At 42.2% G+C, this 27,778-nt stretch overlaps 2 protein-coding genes across 2 annotated transcripts in view; one reads left to right on the top strand and one right to left on the bottom strand.

The window, feature by feature from the left end:
- The window catches only part of krtcap2 (keratinocyte associated protein 2), a 303,563-nt gene extending 300,579 nt beyond the window's left edge, over nucleotides 1-2,984 (bottom strand). Inside the window, exon 1 of the mRNA XM_078565988.1 lies at nucleotides 2,926-2,984. Within this exon, the coding sequence (XP_078422114.1) occupies nucleotides 2,926-2,929 (4 nt within the window). The 5' untranslated portion in view covers nucleotides 2,930-2,984. The remainder of the gene's footprint in view (nucleotides 1-2,925) is intronic.
- A 9,431-nt stretch (nucleotides 2,985-12,415) lies between these two features.
- Nucleotides 12,416-27,778, top strand: part of nudt12 (nudix (nucleoside diphosphate linked moiety X)-type motif 12) — a 51,200-nt gene continuing 35,837 nt past the window's right edge. The window contains exons 1-4 of the mRNA XM_078565952.1: nucleotides 12,416-12,494; nucleotides 16,023-16,239; nucleotides 17,647-18,236; nucleotides 27,395-27,562. Of these exons, the coding sequence (XP_078422078.1) occupies nucleotides 16,034-16,239; nucleotides 17,647-18,236; nucleotides 27,395-27,562 (964 nt within the window). The 5' untranslated portion in view covers nucleotides 12,416-12,494; nucleotides 16,023-16,033. The remainder of the gene's footprint in view (nucleotides 12,495-16,022; nucleotides 16,240-17,646; nucleotides 18,237-27,394; nucleotides 27,563-27,778) is intronic.

Genomic DNA, 27,778 nt, shown 5'->3' with positions numbered 1-27,778 from the left:
CCTGTGGGTGTGTCTTAACTGGATTAAAGACAGCTAGTCTGGGTGCTTTGATGTGTACTAGTTTTGATATGTAAGAGAGATAGCGTGCATTTGCATTTTTTGAATAGAGCATTCAAGAAGTGGGGTGAAAACTACTACCTAGATAGCATATAGCAAGCAATATGTTTATATTACTAATAAAATTGGTACTATGAAAGGGGTTTTATTGTTAAAAGGTGAAGCTCAAAGAGGCTGGTGATACAATGAGAATTTACATTCAATGAGTGATGCTAGGTATAACTTCAGCAGTGTTATGTATGTAGGGCAGAGGCAATGTGAGATCAAAAGCAGCTGTAAGCCTCCAAACGTCTCCACCGGAACCTAAGTGAAAAGAACCTCATTTTGAATTCCTAAGGTGAAAATGCTTTGCCTGGTGTCTGGTTAAGTCTATGGGTTGCTGTTGCCTTGATGGACATTAATTTGGGGAATTCGTTAAAAGTTATGATAATAGTAATTTGTAGCCATGTGTATATAGAGTTTAAGCTGTGTAAATAATAAAATGTTTCATTTAGTTTAATGTAAAACCTCAAGGGTTGGTGGTCTGATTCTTGAGTTTAGAGTCGCATCTCAAACATAACATTATAGGTTAAAATTATAGGTTATGACAGTGATTTAAAGTTTCCCTCTGGGATTTTTAAATAACTCAGCTTTACCAACTGCACGCTCATAACAATCGTGCAAACTCATGAACGGACCTAAGGCCATCACTTTCTGCTCTAAAATGTGTCCAGTATACCTCAGATTACCCTGGAAGGGCAAGGTATCTCAAAAAATTTGAGAAACAGGTGAAGCTTGCTGTTTCATGCTGCTACTATGCAGTAGCGACACAAGTGGTGTTCACCACTAACAGGATGCTGCCGCCAAGCCAAAAAGACATTCTGCCTATCACACAAATGAGTGATGTAGTGTATGAATTTCAATGCCAGTGTGATGTTAGGTATGTAGGCTGTACATCCCAAAGGCTGGTGGATCTTACCAAACAGCGTGTTCTTTCTGCTGTTTGCAACTGGCAAGGTACAGATCATACCCAACCAGCCTGTGCCTGCAAAACTCAAAGCACAGTGTTCATTAAATGTGATTCCATGATTGGATAACATTTTCTAAATAATCCTCAGTGTGCTAAGAATTACGCCAACAACCAATTTATGATTGTTAGTCAGGCTCGCAGTGTGGCTCATTTGCATGTACTGGAAGCTATATATATTAATACACTGGGTCCTGTTCTTTGCAGACAGAAAACATGGGCACACATTGTGCCTGTTTCAGCTAAACAAAATAACTGATAGAGATTCACTGGTTCCTCAGGGCAATGCCTTTACCAATCAGAGTCAAGCTGCCTGGTATAAATTTCAAACAATGATTGTCAGTTAACTGTCAGTCACCATAAATGGGTGCATTCTCCATGGCAACACCTCTATGTCAAAGTCCTATTGCCAACCAATCAGCACTCGCTTCTCATACAGTATAAATTGTTGTTCCCTTTACATTTAGTATTCTTGCGAATTGTCCTGATGAGCGTGAGACAAAAAGCTTTGACAAAACTGTCTCTTTTTTCAGCAATACTCAGAACTCTCCTTTTCTTGCTTCTATGAACAAAGAAGTTCTTCCTGATATATCTTTTAAATTTTCTCTGTATTAATCTTCATCTTTGTCATTGATCCTACCTTTTAGGTTTACCTGAAGTAACAACTTAAGTTTACTGTATCTATACGAATTGATAGCTTATATACTTCAGGCTCACCCTCAACCTCCTAAAAATTGCCTTCTCAGAAATTGCAAATTTCAAAACATTGGGTATTCAGAATTTAGATAGTGGGTTGCTACTCACAAAGGAGAAAACATTCATAGAATCATAAACTCATTACAGTATTTGCTGTAGACTATTTGGCTCATCATGTCCATGCCTTCTGCAAGAGCAAATCAGCTAGCCCTACATACTCCCCAGCCCTTTCCCATACCCCTGCATTCTGCTGTCCTTTTTGTTGAAAGTTAATTTTCAAGGGCCTGCTTTTTGGACTGCAAAGTTTAAGCTTAATCTTTCCTCATAACCCATTCCATTTATACTTTGAGTCAGTCTTACTGCTCTTCTCTGTACCCTTTCCAACTTGTGCATTTTTTGTGGCATGGTGACCAAAGCTGAACATAGAATGGTGTCACCCAATAGGATATTATATTAGTAATAAAGACACTAATTCATTTCGTTTTATTACACCTCCGTGATGTGCCTTTTTTTGATGTTAAAGGTGCTTTATAAATCCAAATTTTGTTGTGTAAAATTCCTGCCTGCTATTAAAATTATGTCAGTAACCCAATTGAAATAAAATATTTTTTAGCGTGATGCCAACCTATAGGAGTGACTTGGCCAGTTTGTTGGGATAAATATGGGATAAAGGAACCCGTCATTTATATTAGTTAATGGCCTTCAATGAGACAAAAATTCTCCAACTAATTTCAAACTGACAGGGTGACAGCAAGCAATTTTCCTCAAGCATACACTTTGCTAGTGCAAAGTACATTGCTTCCAGATAGAACAGATATGATTTGAGTTGTGGCATCTGATACACATCCAAGATCATTGACATTTTGTTTAACTGATCAAATAGTGTTTATCAGTTGTAATCATCGGACAGCCTAACAGTGAAAGTCATAAGGTACAGTATTCTAATCCAGAACCATCTGTGAACTCTACTCTAAAAACAAAATAGCCCTTTCCTTGAACTTTATACTCTCAGTGAAAGTCATATTTAAATGCATTACTTTCTGTGAAACATTCTTATTTATATTCAAAGTACAACCCAAGCTACAGCGTTGTAATCTTAAAATCACTATTTGCTATCTGAAAGAGATTTCACAGAAGTGAAACCAAAATAAAGAGTAGACACTTACCCATTGTATTGAAAAACAGACCTTTTCTGGGGAATGACCTGAGACAAATAATGTTAAAATTCAAGCAGTCACAAAATTGATCAACTGACTTTTTTTAAAACTGTTTGTTCAGGTATCATATTCCCACACAACATATGGTTACAAATGCCTACTGTGAAGGTCACCTCAATAGCAAAAGAATACGCACATTTCTGCAAAAATATGCAGCGTGGAAATCATATTCATGGCATTCATTCAGTTTTTTTATCACACAATTTACTAAAAGAGTTTAATTTCACCCATTTTCTTCAAAAGTCACATCAATAATCTGCACTGTGTCCCCTTCAGAAACTTATATTAGAAAACTTGTATTTGTTGTTAATTCGATTTTGACAGCCAAGAACCTAACAATAAATATGAGTTTGCACTGGCAGAGGATTTATTCCCAAATGACATATTTTTGATTTCTCACATTAACCTTCAAGGTGACACACTTTGCAATAAAATCATTTTAAAATAAGTATTTATTTCCCCTAACAGTGACTTTAGTTGTTCAAATATTTTAAATCCATTTTCTATTTGGAAGGAGGTGAGTTTCTATTTGACTAGTTGCATTGGAGCGGTATCTAAACAGTACATGGTAACAGATAATAAATTACAATTCCTGCAGAATTATAATAAAAGGAAAAAACTGTTTATGCTTAGATGATGACAAACAATACTTCGTGATTTTAACTGTACTGTATGTGCAGAGCTGAGTGCTCCTGTCACTCAGGCAAATCCCTAACAATCCCCGATTCACGAATGACTGAACTGCCTTACCTAAATAGTAATAGACATCATTAACTATTTTCATTTCTTTTGTAAATTATCAAAAATCATTGTTACTATGTTATTCCCACCATCCCAGAATAATCTGTTAGCCAGATGTGGCACATGCTCAGTAGAACTACCATACAGACCTTGCGAGATTCAGAACAGTTCAACATAAAAAAGAGTTAATGTTTTGGCCCAGTTTCCACTGGGCTGCACCAACACAATTCACCTAAAATCAGCCAAACACAAAAGATCGTGGAATTTCAAGCACAAAGTATGTCCAGATCAAACAGAGTTTCCGCAATTCCTATTGTGCTGGTTTAAAAAACATCTTGCTAGAAGCCAGTCCTGCCCAAGACTCAGGTTCAGATTAATCATCATTGCAAGTTTCTGCTAATTGTGCCCAATTGTGCCCCTTTGAGAAGGCTTCTAAAATTAAGCTGTTTCTGAACAGCTCAGTGCGGGAGTTGGGGGGACACTAATAGGCATGCTTTTAAAAGCTATTGAATATAATTGTTCTTAATGTGCTTAAAAAAAATTGACTACATTTCCTTGGATGCAGAAACACACCGATGGGATTTCTGCTGGACTTCTAGCAATGCAAGGCAGTGGAGGGAGATCTGCTTTGAGAAAATTCCTGTCTTGACAGTTACAGTTTGCACTCTTTAGAGATCGGTAGTGTGGTATAAGTACAGTCTTTAAATAAAAACATGAGGTGGAGTTTCTGCTTCAGGCGCAATTGCCATTCAGGGTGCAACTTGTGCCTAAAATTGCATTAATTTTGAGAAATGTTATTTCTCAAGTTTTCACTGAAGCTCATTTGGATATTGGTGTATTTAAAGCCTGCCATAAACAAGTGAAACCAGGCAGCATATTTAATGTAAATTTTATTTTTAAAATAGTTTTAAAATGTTTCTTGCTTTATTTAAGAGTGGTAACTTGGTGTAATTTGATTAATACAGCTGGAAATGGGTTTACCACAAAAAATAAATATTTTAAAATCATGTGTTAACCCACCGCCTGTGCATAACCCAAATTAAATTAACTGAAAATTACTTTAATATATACAGAACCATTGGATAATTACATTGGTGCACATTAGTCAGTTTATTTTAGTACATTAAGAACAATAATATTCAATAGCTTTTAAAAGCACGTCTATTAGTGCCCTCCAACTCCCCCACCAAGCTGTTAAGAAAAAAAGGGGCACAAATGGCAGAAACGTGCAATGATGATTAATCTGATCCTGAGACTTTGCCAGTTTATGGGCATGGCATGGGTTAACAACCTCAATCCATGGCTCCTCATACCTTCCATGCCAACCTATGCCCTCCACCTACCCCTAATGGCCCATTACAGTCTCCATGTCAACATATGCCCTCTGACAAACATCTCATGGCTGCTCGCACCCTCCATGCCAACCTATGCCCCTCCACCCAACCACAAGGCCCTTTGTAGCCACTATGCCAACTTAGTGCCAACTCATGCCCCCACCCACCACCCTTTGTCTTTACACCCTCCATGCCAACTCACCCAGTATCCACCATGGGCAGACCTCAGGACCCATGCTAAGATTAAATTAAGTTCTTAAGTGTCTATGGATGAATTCACTATTTCAAAAGAAAAAACACTTCCCTTGATAAAAACCCATTCACTACATTTAAATTCCTTTAATGTCTTGTGAAAACAAGCATTTGTATTCATAGTACCACTTCAAACAGTTTATAACCATAAACTGACAGGCACCCAACTGTGATAATGAAAGGCTGTGAAATCAGCCACGCAGAACTAGTCCTATAATCGTAACCCTCAAACTTCTGTCAACGGAGTGAAATAGAAAACTGATTTTTTTTTTTAACATTGCAGACTGTGTTTTTCTTAACTTAAAGGGCAGGAGATTTAAACCCCTTGACAGCTTGACAGCTACCTTGACAGCTCTCTTGACAATTCCAGTGAGCTTGACAGTTCCAATAAGTTTATGCACTTCTTATACAAATTCATGTCCACATTCAATCCCAAAGGGCACCTTAACTCTCCCAAAGTGTCCCATGACCATATTCAAAAGGTTACCCCACCTCTCCGAAATGGTACACTACCTCTCCATAAAGGTAACTTACCTCACCAAAAGGTACCCTACTCTCCAAAAGAGTAACTTACCTCACTCCAAAAGGTACCCTACCTCTCCAAGAGTAACTTACCTCACCAAAAAGTACCCTACCTCTCCAAAAGAGTAACTTACCTCACCCCAAAAGGTACCCTACCTCTCCAAGAGTAACTTATCTCACCAAAAAGTACCCTACCTCTCCAAAGAGCTCTGTCAGCTTCAGACGTTCTCCTACCTGGTCTAAAGCTCACACATTGTATTTGGTTGGACATGTCACTAGCCAAAATCAGATCTGACGGAGGCAGCTGTGCTTTAACATGTACAATTGCCTCTATGAACCACTGATGTGTAAATTAGAAAGGGGATGAGACCTCTGGATTCAGGCCTCTGCCACCCTGCTGCCATGTTTGCAGAGATGGGGAGGCTTTCCATCTGTACAAAAATTCAGGCCTTTCATAACATTAAAAACATTCAATCTTCAGAAAGCACCCAGGATATCCAACCCTCTAGAGTCATATGCCATCTAGTGCAAAACCCAAACTATGGGAAGCAGTGTCCTGAAGATTTATTCAGTGCACACATCTTTCCCCAGCTAAATCTGTCATCATAACCCTCTATTTCCTTCTCCCTCAAACGTTTGTCTAGACTCCTCTTAAATGCATCTATACTATTCATTTCAACCACATTCTCACCACTCTTTGGGTAAAGAGGTTTCTTCTGATTTCCCTATTGGATTTCTTGGTGACTGTCTTATATTAATGGTCTCTAGTTATGCTCTTCCCCACAAAAGGAAACATTTTCCTTGTAGCCACTCTATCACAAAAGTTTCAGAATTTTAAAGACTTCTATGAGGTCACCCCTCATTCTTCTTTTTCAAGATACAGGTTTAGCATAACTTTCCTGTGTTTCAATTCTATCCCTCTAAGGCTAAGTGCTTGGTTTGCTTTTTTTATGACCTTGATCACCAGTGGCACAACATGGTGCATTTAAATTCTGAAATCCCTTTGTTCCTTTACTCCACCTAGACTTGAGGCCAAGTAATAAGTGACCCCCCCCCCTCCCCCACCGCCCCCGTATTCTTCCTATCAAAACATACTACCACATGACAACGTTCTTTAGAAAAATCCATGTACAGTGAAGTTCTTTTTCTCTTTATGAAAACATCCATTTAACCTTTTTGTGTTTCTTTTCAGCTTTCACAATTATTTCAAATTTTCCTCCACTCCAACCAAAACAATTACATTTTTTTTTAGCCAGCATTGTCCTTGCGTGTCCCCTACATCCCCAGACCAGTTGCAATGCAGTCAGCCATGGCAGATTTGTAAAGAATGCAGCCTTCAGGCAGCGAGTCAAGCAGTCACTATTGACATTTTAGTCATTCCATCTGAGCACCCAGACGTTCAGTGAGCAGCTAATTAGCTGTGGGCTGTGGGCCATTAAAGTGCTACGTTGATGTTTTACAGTAATTGCATCTCAAACTGAGAGGGAAAGAACAAAAGGAAGTGTGAAAAGATGCAATAAACAGCATCTGATTTATCCCAATCCTTGCCAATACCTCCCTTGCCTCAGACATTTGGAGTTCTGATCCCTACAGATCACAAGCCTTAACACCTCTGCAGTGACTGAGTAAAGACTGTGGTTCCGTAGACACCGAGTCTTGATGGGCTAAAAATCCAGTAAAAGGGATAAAGTAATACTTTAAAGTAATACTTGGCTGTCAGCAGCTTCATCCTGTTGCCATCACCATTCCACTCGTAGCCTGTGACTTAATCCAACACTAGACTCCATTTCCACTGAACAAATCACTTCAGTAATACACAAAATCACTTCAAGGTGATGCAGAGTCTACTACCGGTTTGACAGCAGAAGACATTCTGGAATAATGCTACCTCCAATAGTATTCCTGTTACTTATTCCCTTTGAGAATGAAAGCAGAATGCTGGCAAATTGGGCACCCCAAGGGAATAAAAAGAAGACAGCCTGTCAAGAAACCACTTCGAGGGGAAAGTCACAGTGCTACGTTTCATTGGGAAAAGCGGTATTCTGTGAGAGTTCTTGCAGGTAAATAAGACAAGAACATCCTGCCAACAGCATCTGAATCTCAGCAATAGCCGCACCTACAACAGGAGATCAACCACCTCCACTCTGCAATACACATGCATTTCTACCACATTTTCTTGACATTTGCACCTGGGGAAATGGCTCTAATAACTAATGCTGGGTGGGTGGCATTACATTTCAAAATAATTAAAAACTCAGTCCGGTCTGAAACTGTTTTCATGCTGCAATGTTCGCTGGAGTTTTACCATATTTTGTCGGTCCCGTGACTGAGTCCAATGTGGGTACCAAGCCAGTGGGCAGAATTTTTCGCTCAGCGGGTGGGTGCGTGCCAGACCCACTGGAGCGTAAAATAGCGCGTGATGATGTCAGGGGAATGCCCAGACATCATCGTGCGCTCAAAATATTTCGGTTGGCTGGCGTGAACGGGAGTCAGAGTCACGCCCACCATCAATTACAAGGCCAATTAAGGCCATTAAAAAGACAATTAAGCTAGATTTTATGTTGCTCGTGCGATTTCGCACTTGTCGCATGGGCAAAACGGACAGTCAGGCAGATGACAATTTGCTAAGCCTCATCCAAGGGCAGGATAAAAAGTGTCAGCAACAATGCCAGTGTGAGCAGTGAGGAGCTTTGGAGATAGTTTGCTGCTGGTTGCTTATTGGTGCTTGGCAGCTTCATCTCTGTTCAGGGATTCATTCTGAGCATTTCCAGGCTTCAGTCCAGGACTCATTACTGTCTGCCAGGCCCCCGGAGGATTCAGGCTGTGTGGATTCTTCCAGGTATTAGACAGCCTTCTGTTTCCCTGGTAATGGGGATTGTGGTCTCCGCTGGAGGCACCTCCTCTGAAGAGGGAGAGGGGCAGAAGGGAGAGGAGGCCAGGTGTCCCAATGCAGCTTCCAGGGGAGGGACCTGTGGGAGGAGAGGCGCAGGTACAAGGGGCTCAGGGCCAGCAGGAAGTTTAAGGTGGAAGGGACTGCAGAAGACGCCACTATCCTGCTGCCAGGGTTTACAGGCAGCGATGCAGCGACCTCAATACGTCTGAGGTGCAATGCCAAAGGAGGCTCCACCTCTCAAGAGAAACCATGACCTCCATTTGTCAGATGATTAGCCCTGAGATCAGCTCCGACTGTGTGGATGGACACCCTTTGCCAGTGGCTCTGAAGGTCACAGTGGCTCTCAACTTCTTTGCCTCTGGCTCTTTCCAGAGGTCAATGGGGTATCTGTGTGGAGTGTCCCAATCAGCTGTCCACAGTTGCGTGAAGCTGATGACAGAAGCTCTGTTCAGGCGGGTACTGACCTTTATTCTTTACCGTACGGAGGAAGCCAGCCAGGCTGAGTGAGCCAGAGGCTTTGCAGCGATTGCTGTGTTCCACCGCGTCCAGGGTGCCATCAACTGCACACATGTGACCACCAAGGTGCCAGCAGGTCAGCCGGGTGACTTTGTTAACAGGAAGGGATTCCACTCCATGAACGTGCAGATAGTGTGTGATCACAGGATGCATATTCTGCAAGTCTGTGCAAGGTACCCTGGCAGCTCCCATGATGCATACATTCTCCGACACTCTGTGGTGCCAAGGCTGTTCATGGCTCCAGTTCGAATGAATAGACAGCTGCTGGGTGACAAGGGCTATTAATTGAAAAGGTGGCTTATGATGCTACTCCAGCAACCAAGAACCGAAGCAGAGCAGAGTTATAATGGGAATCATGCCTCCACAAGGGCAGTGATAAAGAGGACCATAGGTCTGCTGAAGATGAGATTTAGATGCCTGGATCATTCAGAGGGCACCCTCAATCCCCCCCAAGAACATGTGTCTCTGATAATCATTGCATGCTGCGCTCTCCGCAGTCTGGCTCTGGCAAGGGGGGACCCACTGAAGGAAGAGGATCTTGATGACTCCAGTGGTGGATCAGAAGAGAAGCCCGGGGAAGAACATGGTGAGGACATGGAGGCAGACGACTGGAACCTTCAGAGAGGCATGGACACCAGGGATGTCTTGATCCAATGCTCCTTCAGCTAGGCTGCCAAAGATCTGCTTCCACCTCACGCCAGGGCTGCTGCCTCCATCCCGGATGTCTGAAATGATCCTTTCATTTGCACCCAAAGTCCACTCGGTGCCTGTGTAATACAATATGCAGCCACTCACGTCCAGCATTACATACTGGCGTAACCGCACCAGAAAGAAAAAGGGTGAAGCATACTCAGGCCATCAAAACCAAAGCAAATTTAATGTTATTGTCAAATTGAAATCATTATGACATTACAATTACTGGTGTTGATGTCCACACCAGCAGACATGTAAACCAAACATAAATGAACAGAAAATCACCCTGTGAACTGTCCCTCTTGTGCTCATGGTGCCTTTAACTTATGTTTGCGAGTGCTACGTCTTGGTGCACCCCCCTTGCTGGCACTGGCATTGGAAGGAGCCTGCTGACTTTGCTGTCTGATTGGCCTTGATGTCCTTGGCGGTCGTCCAGTGGAGCCTGTGCTGGCCCCGCCTGGGAGGGAGCGGCCAGTGCCACATCTGGCATCTCCCCAGTCATTGCAGCCTCATCAGATGCCACAGTCACTGGCAGAGGGGCAGAGGAGCTGCTGCCCTCATCCAGCATGACCTGAGAGGAGCCCGAAGAGATGACAGACAGCGTGTGTGCCAAATTGAAGTCGCTCTGGACCTCCCTGCTCACCATTGATGGATGAACACTTAGCTGGGATACTGGGTGCCTCATCCATCTCCCACACTGGCACTGACCCACCCGCCGACCTGAAAATTCTGCCCCATAAGGGTGAATGGCCCGGCCGCAGAGAGGATTCTACCTGTGGTGGCCACCGGGATCACCATCCCAATGAGGGGTCCAGCAGCTTGACAGCACCGCCAATAGACGTGGCCGCTGCTGACGCTGCAGGGAGAAGGAAATGACGCTTCCATTTTGAAGGTGCCCTTGAAGGGCTGATGATAATTATTTCAATGTGTCAGAGCCAGGTAGGCAAATGGAAATGAACCCTCCACCGACAGCAGTAGAGCCACAGGGGAGGCCGCTGCCAACTGAGGTGGTCCCCCACCATATGGAGCTCTCGGAAAGCCGCCTCAATGTACCTGGTGGTCTCCTCATGCACCCAGCAAGAGGCCATTCAGATGACAGTAAAATACCATCCAGGGCATCAAATTGCCGTTAACAGGCAAGCTAATTGGATTAATTGGCTTCCTGCCTCCACTCAGTGGGAGGCCAACACGCTGCCGTCCTTCCCTCTCAAAATATCCCGTGGCTGGCAGGAAGATGTCAGGGGCTTCCCTCCCAACCACTCCTGCTGCCATTTTGCTAGCCTTCCCGCCTCCCAGGACTCCTCCAAAGGATAAATCCTGGCTGTTAGCTCTGTGTCCATCTCCAGAGATGCTGCCTGGCCTGCCCAGTGTTTCCAGCAATTTCTATGTTTACGAGAGGTTTTCAATCCTAATTCTGTCTAGAAGCTTCTTATACTGACTTTCAACAATGTGGTGTTTCCAGCTCTGGTCAATCCTTTCAAAAAAGAAATGGTGGGATACATTTAATTTGTTGCCCTGATGGGTGAGGTATTAAGACAGAGTGTAAAGGAGTAAAAACATTGAGTACCGCAAAAAAATAGAGTGGAAAAAAGTCATAAGACAGAAATTTGTGGAGTCAATGGCCAAAGATATTGTGTGTTACATGGAATAACACTGTCCATTATAGACTAGATTGTCCAAAACACTCTACCCATTATAGACAAGATTGTCCTCAAATACTCTGCTCACTATAGACGTGATTGTCCTCACTCTGTCCACTTCGACTAGATTGTCCTGGGTGACCAACTATCCAGTATGTTAAGGAATTGTTCCTTATTTTGACTTTTCCCGTGTCCCTTAAGGGATGCCTTTTGTCCATCTTTCAGGATAGCCTGTAGGAGACTGATCCCGGAATTCTCCAGTGTGAGTTTGAATGGTTCAAGCAGAACTGCAAGTGAGAGTCGACCAGCAGAGTATTGGTAGTGCTGTGACTCAACCAGATAAAGTTGTAAGTTTTAGTCGATTTTAAACCTGCCCCCTTGCTATTATGGTCGCAAGGCCCCCTCCTCCAACCCCGCCCCACGAAGGATCCCTTATATTATTTCATGAGGGTTCTACCCTGTCAAACACTCTGTACATTATAGACTAGATCGTCCTCAAACTCTCCAGGAGCAACGCCGCGGGACAGCCACTAACGTAAACACCAAGAACTGTAGGTGATTGTTCAATGAGGTTAACTTTCAGTCTTTAAATGTGCAATCCGGAAGGAGCCCTCTGTGACTGGCACTGATGTCAATGAGGAAGTCCAAGAGTAGGAACTACAACTCCCGTAATGCAACAGCTAGAGAGACCCAGAGATTCTCGGTTATAAATTATTAAATTTCAGACCTTCACTTATTTCTAATTTTAGCACAAAAGAACTTCGTGTCTTTTTTTGGAAAAAAAAACATGTTTTGCACATTTCAGTCGCTGATTTTGTTGTGAAATGTGCAAAGTCCTCCGATCTGTCAGTGTCAGCTGTAAAGCTGCGGCTTTCACATTGAGACACTGACCGCTCCCAGCCTGACACTTCCTGCTCGGCGTTTGGTGTAAGTTTGCGCTTTTCTCCTTTTTTGCAGCTGCGACCTTCAAAAACGGCTCAGTCCCGGAGAACAAGGTTCCATTCGTCCAGTGCCCGCTGTCCTCAAAGGGAAATGACCCACCTTAAATTTTAGCCAGTCATTTATTTCTTGTTTAGAGAGCACAGATGGTAACATCTCAGGCTGAGAAGTAAAAATATATCTTATTTCTGCTTTGATTATAGTCCGGGAAGGTTATCTATTTAATGGGGGAGTGGGGGGAGAGTAAAGTTTTGGGAGGTGCAGGGTTGTCGCCGGAGCAGATCCAACATGGGCGAGCTGAAAGGTGCAAACTCGGTTTCTCTTGCCACGGTTGATCAGATACAAACTAGTTTCTCGGGCTGCTGAATCAATGCAGAGGATGGACAAGCTGGGCACGCAAAAGCTATCTATCTCACTCATGCAATGCAGGATACGGGCGTTGTTTCAATAAAGAGACAAATTTTATTATGAACAAAGTGTTTCTGTATATATCACAAGGCTTTTTTTCTTCCATGATGAATCGAGTGGCGAATCGGTTACTCAGTTTTTCATCTCACTCCATTTCACACATTGATTTTGTTTAGCTTCCTAGCAGGCAGCTTTTATGTTTCTGCAGAAGGATAATAAACCCTGTTCACCCATCCTCATCCTACACATGGAGTAAATAGAGCAGACATCAAAACGAGTGATTTACTGAATGTAATATAGTCCAAATGTTGGAATCTGCAATAAAAACAGGAAAATCTGAGCAGGGCAGACAGCATCTGTGAAGGAATTAAGTAGGATTAGCATATCAGGTGTAAGACCTTAGACCTGGAAGATGTTACAGACGAGCAGCTTAGAAAGAGGAACAGAGCAAGGTGAATGGAAGTGAGGCAAATAAACACATCCATAAAAAAAAAAATTGTGAAGTGACTAGGTAAGAACATGTGATGATTAAATGGCAGATGTGATAAGAAGATAAAAGGAGGCACAATGAGAGAAATTACAGAAATAAAAGATATATAGCAGATCCAGAGGGGTGAGAAGCTTGTGAAATCCAGCAGGTTCCAGTGGCCTAGGAACATAGCGGAAGAACAAAGGCAGGTAGACACCACCTACCAGCTGTATACTGGAAAGTGATCCCCATTCCCATACACCAACCCACATCCTCCTCCATACACCAATCCTACATTACCAGTCCCAACTGGCCAAGAAAAAAATAGCTATGGTTAAAGTCATAAATTGTCAATTTTAAGGCCAGAGGATTGCAAAAACAATGAGGTTCTCTTCCTCAAGCTTCATTGGAAAAGTGTCAAAGTGCAAGGATAGAGTTCAGAGTGACAGTGATAGATAATTAAAGTGGCAAGCGACCAGTGGCTCTGATCTTGCAGATGGAACAGAAATGTTTAGCAAAGTAGTCACCTGCTTTGTTTTGTTTCCCCAATGTAGATGAGTCCACACTATGAGCAGTGGAAGAAGTGCAAGTAAATCACTATCCCACCCAGAAGAATATTTGAGGCCATTTGCTCTTCATGGCATGAGTGGTAAACCATAGGTGATAAAGTAGTAAGAAAATTGCTTGAACCTATCACACCAAGTAATTGTGAAATCTTTGTTCTCCCAAGCTTTCTGTTTGTAGAACAGATTTTAAAAATTATACAGGGCCAAATCTTACAAGGAGTGGCAATCACCATTGGTTTGCCACTCCACTCCTTTTTTTTGCACTAAGATGCAGCTCCGCATTTCTGGCCCAGACTTCCGAAAAGAGCCTCTTCAGAAATGGGAAGAGTACCTGTTCTTGGAATCCTTCCTCATAGTACAGCATCACTGGGGGAAGCCAAGCCACTCCCCATTTTTACGGCACCAGCTGTCATATTTTGGTAAGTGTTCATTCACTGACAAAGTGAAAAGCTTTGGGACATTTAAATAACTTTTCAATGTGTTAGTGAATGAGTGTGAGTGAGATAAGTGTGTAGGGTGGTAGGGTGGGTCAGGTGCCAGCTAGGCACAGTGGCAGGGTGTCAGGGCTGCAGATGACAGGGTGGTAGGTGACTGTGGATAGGGTGATAGGTGGCAGAGTGGGTAGGTGCCAGCAGGGTAGAGTGATGAGGTCGGGTCGGAGGGGAGTTGGAGGGTTGGGGGGTAGTCAGAGGGTCAGGGTGGGAGTCAGGAGGTCAAGAGGGGCTGGAGATTCACAGGGGAGTCGGAGGATCAAAGGGGGAGTCAGGGGGTGTCAGTTGTATATTACCCAGGAGTTAGACATAGCTTTTTTTGGTCTAACATTTCCTGGGCAACTACCCAGGTAAGTAAGACAGAATACTCCAAAGTCTCTGACTCTAACTCAGAGTTGGAGGTTTTTCGGAGGGTACCAGTGAGCTAGCGAAATGTCATTGGGTGTTGAAACCTCCCGGGCAATTCTCTCAAAGTCCTTGTGTTGGGACATCCAAGAGGTCCCATAGCACATCCCTCGAGGCACGTCCAGTCCCTGACAACCCAGAAACCGGAAGATCCAGGACTATTTATTAACTATATGGAGAATATTTATTTGTAAATTGTTCCTTACTTCCTTTATTATATTGATTCTTATGGATGGTTTGTATGTATTTTTGGTAAAGCTTTTGATGGGACACATTGGCAAATTACTAATGTAAACTGCAAAATAGTCATTGTCTATAATTATTGTTTTAAAATAGTAAAAGGAGACAACGCAAGAAATAGGAGCAGGAGTAGACCATATAGCCCATCAAGCCTGCCCCGCCACTCAATGCAATCATGGCTGATCTTGGACTTCAACTCCATTTACCCGCCTGTTCCCCATATCCCTTAATTCCCTGAGAGACCAAAAACCTGTCTATCCCAGCCTTAAATGTATGCAATGACGGAGCATCCACAACCCTCGGGGGTAGATTTCCAAGATTCACAACCCTTTAAGTGAAGTAATTTCTCTTCATCTCAGTCCTTGATGATTGGCCTCTTATTCTGTGACTGTGCCCCCATGTTTTAGACTCTCCAACCGGCAGAAACAATCTCTCAGCGTCCACCCTATCAAGCCCCCTCAGAATCTTGTAGGTTTCAATGAGATCGCCTCTCATTCTTCTAAACTCCAGAGAATATAAGTCTGTATGTTAACACCGTTCTGTATACAAAGCACCCATCAAGGAATATTACTGAAATAAAACCTGAAAATGCTGGAAATGTACATCAGGTCAGTCAATCTTTGAAAGCGAAAGGGTGGGTTAATTTTTTGTGTGTGATCTGTCACCAGAACTAGAGATGTTCAGTTCTGATGAAAGGTCTCACCTGAAATATTCTATCTTTGTGTTTCTCATATTTTCAGCTCTTAATTCCTATCACTATTGTGTTTTTCTTTTTATAAAGGATTATTACTGTTCATCAATAAAAAAAATTGGGCAGCCTTTGTATTTTTTAAGTATTTATAAATCCCACATCCCTCACATTAATTCCTCAAATGCAGTAGTCTACACTTTCCATATTGAATGTAATTTACTCATTATATATACTTTACCAATTTAGGCAAAATAAGGATGGCAGAGACTGAAAACAATCCTGAGAAAGAAATTATTGCACAGTTCCACGAGAATGCAGCTAAAGGAGATGCCGCAAAATTGTCAACAATGCTAAATTATTCTATCTCTCTCGTGGATGAAATGGATGGAAAAGGCTGGACTGCTTTGATGTATGCTAGCAGGAATGGACATTTTGAGGTTACCCAGCTGGTTCTTGAAAAAGGGTAAAGAAGCATACTCTAATAACTGGTTTGAGTAATCTCTCAGAACTGTAGCTGTAAACAATGAGCTATACCTAGGCTTGCTGGTACACATTAGATTAAAGGAATCAGATTTTCAGTAACTTTGGAATTCAATATTACAGTAATGACTAAATCAAGAAAGCGGAATCCTCAAATAACATCTAAGGGTCTTTAACTTGATCTACAAAAATTAATTAACAGAAAATTTGTGAGCTGGGTGTGCACCATTTTCTGGTGCGCACTGCCAGAAAGCAGGGCTCTGCACCAAGAGTGCATAAAGAGGAAATTTATTTTCTAGTTCCTAATTGATGCAAGTTCCTGTGGAATTCTTGTACAGTGCCGGGAATGGCACCTGCGTAAAAAGGAGCAAAGCGAACCATAAACCAAAACCTTATACAACAAGTTAATTAATGATACTCAAGTTCATTTGTCGTATAAAAGCAAGCTGTGGAAAATAAATTCTTGTTTTAAAAATTGCAGAGTTACATTAATCATATTACACAGTTCTGCAGTTTACAAACTACTGAACTCCTTGCAATCTTTCTGAACTTAAACTGCAAAAATTGTCACTTTAGCAAGTTACAAACTATTGAGTATGAATTTTTGAAAAGATAATTGAATTGCAGTAAGCAGCATGTAGTTATTTGTTAGTTTGCAATTCAGAACAGGAACTTGTTTATAAAGTTCTGCCTGGAATCTTGGCCTTCCAGCCTGTTTCAACAGCCTGGTGCTTTTTTTTACTTGCAATTTTCTCTATTCACTTGAAGGTTTTAGCATCTCACTAGATATGCTTCCAGCCATGTCAGGTACCATGTAGTAACTTGCCTAGATTGCAGTTATTCATCAGTGAAGCCTGACTGCAAGTCTTATTCAGTCTTGGGGACATTGCTGCACTGTCTGCAGTTGAGTCTATGAATTATAGAGATTAGAATGTGGGAACCCTGTGCAATGTGCTGCAGCAAAGTGCATTGATACCATTTCTAATACTCCTGCTGCCCTGGCTGAAACCAGCTAACTCAGGCAGACTGAGCATGAAACCTGTGAACATCCTTCTTTGTAAGAATGTGCTATTCATCAGGTAAATCAGGGGAGCCCACAACATAATCTATGACAACATACCTATTATTGTTTACGCTGATTGGTTTATAGAGTGCCCTTGCTGTTTTGGCCAAATCAACATAAGACATTCCAGGTTAAAACATTTTAGCAATGACCAGTAAAGGTCTGCTACGTCTCCTGGTTTAACCACCAAATAATCGGCTGGTGGCATCATTTTAGTTGAAAGCTCATTTGTAACCTTTTGAAAAAACATGATTTGAATACCAAGGTCAGAGACCTAAGTGTACTAAGTCTAAATCAGTGCACTGTGCACTTCTTGTTTTTCTCCAGGTGCAACAGGTCTATTTCAAATAACTCAGGACAAACAGCGCTGGATATTGCAAACTTCTGGGGGCACAAGCATGTTGCTGATTTATTGGCAAATCCTAAATCTGGTGCTAGATCAAGAACGTGGCATGACAGCCCAGAAGAAAGTGAGAATTATTTCAGCAGAACTTTGCTCAATAGACTAAGTGAAAAAAGAAGCAACTCTGAATGGTTAAAAAACAAGCAGATTCAACCGACCACTGTCTACATTTTGTTTTCCAATTTAAATCCATTGGTTATTTCAGCAAAATGTGAAGACTCCAGAAAAACTGGCATCCACCTCTGCAGATTGCAGTATGAGGATGTAGAGCAGCTCTTGGCCAAACCAGAAGTCACTTCTATTTTCCTCGGAGCAGAGCTGCAGAGGGACAATTCTGGATCTTGTATTAAATCTGCAGTAGACAATGCCTTAGCTGAGGATGATGGACTTATTGCTTGGTTTGCGGTAAATGCAGATTTTGTTGCCACAGAAAAATTTAGGGTTAAATACCCAGATTGTCGCTTTCTCCAGCCGCTCATCCCACATCTATTGAACTTAACTAAGGAGGAGGCCGGTGAGTATTAAAGCATTTCAGTACTGAATTGCAGTCTGAAGTCTATGAATGTAAATAGGAAAAATATTCAGTCGCTGCAGATTGCTTAGCCAGCGTTTTAACTTACATTACGTTTGATCCTTAAAATTATAATAAAAAGCTGTTAAAAACATTAAAAGCATGGAATAAGAAAAGGGCATGAACCCAATCCTTTTCTCCTGAAAATAGGTTCTGCAAAGTTTCCCCCTGACCCTCCCCAAAGTTAATTTGAAACTTGAGTTCCTTGTAATGTATTAACCAGTTGCCTTCCTTGGTATATTTCACTGGGTCCAAAATGCATGGCCCCAATGTTCCATAACTCAATTGATTATTTTTTCTATTTTATTCTTATGCTCCTCAATTTCATTCCTAAACAGATCACTCTTGAAGGTATTTATAAATACAGCTTTAAGTGTTGTATCTGGGACTCTAATCCGCCTCTTATAGAATAAGAGAATGGTTACACCACAGAAGGAGGCCATGTGACCTGTCACATACATGTCGGCTCTCTGCAAGAGCAACTCAGCTAGTCCTCCTCCCATACCTTTTCCCATAGCCCTGCAAATCTTTTACCATCAGATAATTATCCAATTCCTTTTTGAAAGGTACAGTTGAATCTGCCTCTTTCACAATTTCAGGTACTACATTCCAGCTCCTAACCACCACTGTATAAATCAGTTTTCCTCACATTGCTTCTGGTCCTTTTGCCAGTTACTTTAAATTGGTGCTCTCTGTTTCACAGCCATTCTAACAAGGGGAACAGTTTCTCCCTATGTGCTCTGTCCAGGCCTCACATGGGTTTGAACACCTCTCACATATACAAAACTCGGAAGGGGACTCTCCTCATCTGGAAATTTTTAAAGATATGTTCACTTTATTCTCATATCCTCCAGTTCTACATTCACAGCCCAAATGCAATGATTTTTCAATCTGTGTTATCCCTTTCAACATTTGAAAAACCTGGTCCATATTTCCTTTCCACTAATGAAAACCAATTCAGTTCCACTACACATGATTGTTATGGGATAAAGATGGCTTCAGTAAGAGGGATCACGAACACTCAATGGAAACATTTTATACTTATAGTTTGAAGTTGTCCATTAACATAGCAATTTTATAGCCTTATTCAATTCACTGTCCTTGTAAATTATTAATGATATTATACTTAGATCATATAAATTTTGAAGGCCCACTTTTGAAGATTAGTTTTATGGCTTAAGTTCTGTCTTATCCAGTTTTTGATTCATGACAGTCTCCTTTACTAGGAATCTGCTCAGTGTTCAGTGCTTCAGTCCATTACGTGTTCTTTAGGCTTGCAGGACTCCCTCTGCTTAAATGCATTTTGGTGCCCATAGTTTTTAAATGTGTAGCATACTGGGGTTGTTATTTGTAGAATCAATAATGCAGGACTGTTTTAAAATTAAAAACAAGTAGCATTGTTACAACAGGGGCCACTGCATGCTCACACCATTTCCCATGGTACTGTGACAGATATAATTGGTTCCCAATCACGAAGACAATGGAAAAGAATATCAGACATAGTGCAAGATAGGTAACCAAATCACTGTAAGCCCATTTCACATTACTGGCCATCAGTGTTCTATTTCGGGACACTAACATCTTTCATTGATCAATCCACGCCTTTCTAAGTGACAGTTTATCCTGTCTCTCAGAATTGATTCCAATAATTTGCCCATCACCAAATTCAGACTGACCAGCCTATAATTATTTGGCCAATCCCTCGCGCCCTTTTTAAATGATGGTACAATGTTTGCAGACCTCCAATCCTCTGATACCTTGCCTGTATCCAGTGAGGATTGGAAAATCTCACCAGGTCTGACAGCATCTGCGGAGAGGAATACAGTTAACAGATTAAGTTCTGATGAAGAGTCATGCGGACTCAAAACGTTAACTGTATTGCTCTCCGTAGATGCTATCAGACCTGCTGAGTTTTTCCAGCTATTTTTATTTTTGTTTCAGATTTCCAGCGTCCGCAGTATTTTGCTTTTATTTTATTTTATTATATGAGGATTGGAAAATGATCTTCAGATCATCTGCTATTTCCTCCTTGGCTTCATTTAACAGCCTGGGATACAATCCATCCGGCCCTGGTGATTTATCCACCTTCAAGGATGCCAATCCCTCCAAACTTCCTCTCTCATTATGCTTATTGTATCTAATATTTCACACTCCTCCTCCTTAACTAGAATGTCTGCATCTTCAGCATCACTGAACAAGTTACCATGTGCATCTCTGATAGGCCCTACCCTTTCTTTAGTTGTTCTCTTGCTCTTAATGTACTGGTAAAACATCTTTGGGTTTTCTTTGAGTTTGCCTGCCAATATTTTTTTCGTATCCTCTTTTTGCTTTCCTAATTTCCTTTTTTACTTCACCCCTGTGCTTTCTATACTCCAGGCTTTCTACAGTATTAAACTTTTTGTGACTGTCATAAGCTTTCTTTTTCTGCTTTATCTTACCCTGTGTACTTCTGGATAACCAGGGGTCTCTAGATTTGGCAGTACCACCCTTTTTCTTTGTGGGTCATGTCTACACTGTGCCTGTAGAATCTCGCTTTTGAATACTTCCCACTGATTTGACACTTTTCCCTTCTAGTTGCTATATCCAGTCCACTTTCACCAGTTCACCTCTCAGCTTTGCACTCAGAAATTTGCCTACATATTTGCTCTTTTAACTCCCTTCCACTATTTGGGGATCTGTAGTACACTTTAAACAATGTGGCTGTCCCTTTTATATTTCTGAGCTCAACCAATATGGCCTCATTTGATGATTCATTTAGTATATCATCCCTCCTCACAGCTGTAATTGTTTCTTTAACCAATGATGCTACACCCCCACCTTTTTATCACCCTCTCTATCCTGCCTGAAAACTCTATATATGTAGGGATATTAAGCTGCCATTTTTCCCCACTTTAAGTTTCCATTATAGTAATGATATCATGCTGCCATGTGTCTATCTGTGCCCTCAGCTCATCGGTTTTATTTGCTATACTCCTTGTGTTTACATATACACCTTTTAACACTGCCAAATTCCTGTGCTGTACATTTTTTAACCTGTGCTTCTTCTGTCTTTCAGAGTCATTCACTAACTCTCCATCTCCCGTTCCCTGCTCTGAAATTGCACTCAGGTTTTAGCCCCCTGCCAACCTAGTTTAAATCCCCCCCAATAGCACCAGCTGTTACCTTATGAAGAGGAATAATTTTTGCTTCTTTCCAACTTCTTGGTATATTTTGTTATTTGACTAATTGGTTGTATAGAATATGATCTGTGTAATTGTCTCATTTCCTCCCTCCTTGGGTATCTCTCTTGTTAGTTTATCCTCCCCCAGGCCCTGTTTCTTTTCATCCGTTTCAATGTATTTTGCCTTGGTAATGTTTGTTAGTTTGTGTCTGGTGACTTTTGTTTCTTTACCTTCAGATCCTTGTTTTGGAATTTTGTAAGTCCTGGTAGAAGCCTGAACATACCTTGAACACTTTTCCCTACTTAATGTGAGGCTGCCATCTGCTTTTCTCTGAATTCTTGGTGCCTTGTTCCTTTTAAAGGTTTCTTTAGTTCCTCGTCCTGCTTCTAATATTGTTCTAATTGCTGCTCTTTGTTTCTTTGGTGTCGCTTTCTCCAAGTTATTTTAACCACTTCAGCATATGCAATTTTCTCAGAGACTCTTTTGTGTGGTATTCTCCTGAGTACTTTGTTTTGCATCAAATACATCAATTTCCTTGTCTTCCTTGTTTTTATTTTGTCTGATTGTCTTGTTACTGCAGCTTCTTAAGTTATTATTGTAGTAACTTTATCACATTTTGTGTCAAGGTCCATCTGTTCAACATCTAGGTCACCAAAACTATTTTTGAGTCTTTGTTGAAATTCCTCCTTCCATTTTCAAAGCTTAAAGAGATTTACTTCCTTTTCTTGTTGATAAATCTCTTGTTGAGAGGTTTACGAGAATGATTTTAAGGATGAGAAACTTCAGTTATGAAATTAGATTGGAGAAGTTGGGACTCTTTTCCTTGGAGAAAAGAAGGCTGAGAGGAGATTTGATGGAGATATTCAAATTCCTAAGGGGCCTGGACAGGGTAGATAGGGAGAAACTGTTCCCATTGGCAGGAGGATTGAGAACCAGAGGGCACAGATTTAAGGTAATTGGTAAAAGAAGCAAAACTGATATGAGGAAAATCTTTTTCACAGAACGAGTGTTTAGGGTTTAGAATGCATTGCCTGAGAGTGTGGCAGAGGCAGGTTCAATCGAGGCTTTCAAGATGGAATTAGATGATTATTTGAAAAGAAACAATGTGCAGGGTTACGGGGAGAAGACGGGGGAATGGTATTAAGTGAGTTGCTCATTCGGAGAGCCGGTGCAGATACAATGGGCCAAATGGCCTCCTTCTGCACTGTAACAATTGTGTGATTCCATGATTCTGAAATTGGCATTTAAATTTTTTAAGTGACAGTCAGTATTGATTTAAAAACTTTTGTTACAACCAAGGTGACCATATAAAAGCATATAAAAAGAAATACTGCTGGAAATACTCAGCAGGTCAGGTAGCAGTTTTTTCTATTCTTTCACAGGGACCTGGGGGTCAGCATTTTTGCTGCCCATGCCTAATTGCCCTTGAGAAGGATTGTGAGCTGCTTTCTTTAATCACTGCAGTCCATGTGGTGTGGTTACACCACAGTGCTGTTAGGCAGGAAGATCCAGGATTTTGACCCAGTGACAGTGAAGGAATGGCGATATAATTCCAAGTCAGGATGGTGTGTGGTTTGGAGGGGAACATGCAGTTAGTGGTGTTGGAAGGTATTTTTTTATTCATTCGCGAGATGTGGGCTTTGTTGTCTGGGCCAGCATTTATTGCCCATCCCTAGTTGCCCTTGAGAAGGTGGTGATGAGCTGCCTTCTTGAACTGTTGCAGTCCAGGTGGTGTAGGTACACCCACAGTGCTGTCAGGAAGGGAGTTCCAGGATTTTGACCCAGCGGTAGTGAAGGAACGGTGATATATTTTCAAGTCAGGATGATGAGTAACTTGGAGGGGAACTTCCAGATGGTGGTGTTTCCATCTATCTGCTGCCCTTATCCTTCTAAATGGTAGCGGCCGTGTGATTAGAAGGTGCTGTCGAAGGAGCCTTGGTGAATTACTGCAGTGCAATCTGTAGATGGTACACACTGTGCGTCGATGTTGGAGAGAGTGAATGTTTGAGGATGTGGTGCCAATCAAGAGGGCTGCTTTGTCCTGGACGATGCCGAGCTTCTTGAGTGCTGTTGGAGCTGCACTCATCCAGGCAAATGGAGAGTATACCATCACACTCCTGACTTGTGCCTGGTAGATAACGGACAGGCTTTGGGGAGTCAGGAGATGAGGTAACCTCTGCAGAATTACTAACCTCTGGCCTGCTCTTGTAGCCACAGTATCTGTATGGCTTGTCCAGTTCAGTTTCTGGTCAATGGTAACCTCTGGGATGTTGATAGTGGGGGATTTAGTAATGGTAATACCATTGAACATCAGGGGGCGATGGTTGGATTCTCTCTTGTTGGAGATGGTCATTGCCTGGGACTTGTGTGGTGCGAATGTTAACATGCCACTTATCAGCCCAAGCCTGAATATTGTCCAGGCCTTGCTGCATTTGGACATGGACTGCTTCAGTATCTGAGGAGTTGTGGATAATGCTGAACATTGTGCAATCATCAGTGAGCATCCCATCTTCTGACCATGTGATGGAAGGAAGGTCACTGATAAGCAGGCTAAGATGTTTGGGCCTAGGACACTACCCTGAGAAACTCCTGTAGTGATGTCCCACAAGTGAGATGATTGACATCCAACAACCACAACCATCTTCCTTTGTGCTAGGTATGACTCCAACCAGTGGAGAGTTTTCCCCGATTGCCATTGACTCCAGTTTTGCTCGGGCTCCTTGATGCCACACTTGGTCAAATGCTGCCTTGATGTCAAAGGCAGTCATTCTTACCTGACCTCTTGAGTTAAGCTCTTTTGTCCATGTTTGGACTAAGGCTATAATTAGGTCAGGAACTGAGTTGCCCTGTTGGAACCCAAACTAAGCTTCAGTGAGCAGGTTATTGCTGAGTAAGTGCCGCTTGATAGCATTGTTGATGACCCCCTCCCAGCACTTTGCTGATGATCGAGAGTAGACTGATGGGGCAGTAATTGGCCAAGTTGGGTTTGTCCTGCTTTTTGTGTACAGGACATACCTAGACAATTTTCCACATAGCCGGGAAGATACCAGTGTTGTAGCTGAACTGGAACAGCTTGGCTAAGTGCACAGCTAGTTCTGGAGCACAAATCTTCAGTACTATTGCTGAAATGTTGTCAGGCCCCATAGCCTTTGCAGTATTCAGTGCCTTCAGCCATGTCTTGATATCATGTGGAGTGAAACGAATTGGCTGAAGACTGGCACCTGTGATGATGGAGACCTCAGGAGGAGGCCTAGAAGGATCATCCACTCGGCGCTTCTGGCAGAAGATTGTTGCAAATGCTTCAGCTTTGTCTTTTACACTGATGTGCTGGACTCCCCCATCATTGAGAATGGGGGTATTTGTGTCTTCCCCCCCCCCCCAGTTACTTGTTTAATTGCCCACAATCATTTATGACTGGATGTGGCAGGACTGCAGAGCTTAGGTCTGATCCATTGGTTGTGGAATTCCTTAGCTCTGTCTGTCGCATGCTGCTTTCGCTATTTGGCATGCAAGTGGTCCGCTGTTGCAGCCTCACTTTTAGTGATGCCTGGTGCTGCTCCTAGCATGCCCACCTCCATTCTTCATTGAACAAAGGTTGGTACCCCCGGTTTGATGGTAATGGTAGATTGGGGGATATGCCGATCCATGAGGTTACAGATTGTGTTCAAGTACAATTCTGCTGCTGATGATGGCCCACAGTGCCTCATGGATGCCCAGTTTTGAGTTGCTAGATCTGTTCGAAATCTATCTGATTTAGCACAGTGGTAGTGCCACACAACATGATGGAGGGTCATTGTGAAGACGGGGCTTCATCTCCACAAGGACTGTGTGGTGGTCACTCCTACCAGTACTGTCATGGACAGATGCATCTGTGACAGGTAAATTGGTGAGGATGAGGTCAAGTAGGTTTTTCCCTCTTGGTGGTTCCTTCACCATCTGCTGGAGACCCAGTCTAGCAGCTACGTCCTTTAGGACTCAGCCTGTGTAGTCGGTAATGGTGCTACCGAGCCACTCTTGGTGATGGACACTGAAGCCCTTCACCCAATGTACAGTCTGCGCCATTGCCATCCTTATTGCTTCCTGCAAGTGTTGTTCAACATGGAGGAACACTGATTCATCAGCTGAGGGGGGCGGTACATCGTAATCAGCAGGAGGTTTCCTTGCCCATGTTTGACCTGATGCCATGAGACTTCATGGGGTCCGGAATCGATGTTGAGAACTCCCGAGGCAGCTCCCTCTTGACTGTATGCCACTGTGCCTCCACCTCTGGTGTATGTGCCTTGCTGGTGGACATGCCCAGGGATGGTGACAGTGGTGCCTGGGACATTATTTGTAAGATATGATTCCGTGAGTATGACTATGTCAGGCTGTTGCTTGAATAGTTTATGGGTCAGCTCTCCCAATTTCGGCATAAGCCCATAGATACTTGTTAGAAGGACTTTGCAGGGTCGACAGGGTTGGATTTGCCATTGTTGTTTCTAGTGCCTATGTCGTTGCCGCGTGATCCGTCCGGTTTCATTCCTTTTTTGTAGCGGTTTAATACAACTGAGTGGCTTGTTAGCCCATTGACAGACGAGGTAAGGACAGCAGATTTCCTTACCTAAAGGACATTAGTGAATCAGATGGGTTTTTACGACAATTGACAATGGTTTCATGATTACCATTACTGAGACTAGTTTTTTTTAAATTCCTTATTTATTAACTGAGTTTAAATTCCACCAGCTGCTGTGTTGGGATTCAAACCCATGCCTCCAGAGCATTAGCCTGGGCCTTTGGATTACTAGTCCAGCAGCATTACCGCTATGATACCTCCTCCCTTCCATAGATAGAGAACAATAGAGTTAACGTTACAAGTCGATAACCTTCATTGAACCAGAAGATATTACATACTAACAGCTACAGATTTTTAAACAGGTATATAGCCAAGGAAAAGGATGCAAGAAAGTAAAGGCAAAAGAAATGGTCTGTAATTGGGTGAAGGACAAGAGAAGATAAAATGAGAGAAGTTGTGTTGGTGCAAGGCAAGAAGAGGCAATAGTGAAAGATGTCTTGCATTTATATAGCACCTTTCACTATCACTGGACATCCCAAAATGCATTGCAGCCAATTAATACTTTTGAAGTGTAATCACTGTTATAGCAAAACACGACAGCCAATCTGCACACAGCAAGCTCCCACAAACAGCAATGCAATAATGACCAGATAATCTGTTTTTAGTGATGTTAATTGAGAGATAAATATTGGCTGTGACACCAAGGATAACTCCCCTGGCCTTCTCTGAAGTAGTGCCTTGGGACCTTTTCTACCCACCTGAGAAAGCAGAACATTTTAATCAAAAGACGGTATCTCCATCTGCACAGTAATGCCTCAGTACTACACCACAGTGTCAACTTTGTTTTTTGTGCTCAAATCCTAAAGTGGGACTGCAACCCATAACTTTCTGACTCAGAGAGTCAAGGGTGCTGCCACTGAGCTGACACTCCGACATGGTGAGAAACTGGAGAAACAAAAGATGTACCCAGTGGATATGTGAATAATTACAGCAGAATAGCAAAGAGGAAAGAAAGCATTGAAAATCTGAGAGAATGGCCCGGGATTGTACTTAAAGCTCATCATCATCACTCCTGTCAGTTAATTATTTGTCCTCTACCTAATCAAAGACACTTTTCTCTTTCATGCCCTTTCCCTGTCTCTGCACCCACTTATTAGCTCTTCATCTTCATCTGTAACATCTCTGAGTTCTGAAGAAAGGTTATTGATCTTAATAATTAACCCTCTGCTTCTCTTTCTACAAATGCTGCCTGACCTGCTGAGTGTTTCCAACATTTGCTGTGTTTACTTTAGATTTCCACCTGTAATACTTTGCATTTTATGCAAATATTGTGTGTGTTCCAAACAGTCTATTTCTTGATGCAGGTTGTATGTATTTTTTTTATTTAGGTGTGGTGGCACAGGCCAGGTCCGTCCTTGCCTGGCATGGAAGGTATAAGTTCTGTCCTACCTGTGGAAGTAGTACAAAAGTTCAAGACGGTGGTTACAAGAGGACATGCTTGATGGAAAACTGTCTGAGCCTCCAGGGTATTCATAATACTTGCTATCCACGTGTAGGTATGGGAAATATGTGCAAAGCAAGTTTTCCTCTGAATGTTTATTCTGCTGAAAGATGACTACTGTTGTACAATCTTGGTTCAGTTTGCTGTCAGTTTATAAACTTAATTTTGCACTTTAATAAACTATGAAATTAGTTATTTTTAGAGCAGCACAGTAACTTAGCACATTGGGCAACTAGTGCTAGATAGCACAGAACAGGGGGATAAAGATTTT

This window comes from Cetorhinus maximus, chromosome 2, assembly GCF_964194155.1.
Source record: "Cetorhinus maximus chromosome 2, sCetMax3.hap1.1, whole genome shotgun sequence".
Classification (NCBI taxonomy): Eukaryota; Metazoa; Chordata; class Chondrichthyes; order Lamniformes; family Cetorhinidae; genus Cetorhinus; species Cetorhinus maximus.
Note: the sequence above shows the minus strand (reverse complement) of the source record. Positions and strands in the feature narration are given on the sequence as shown.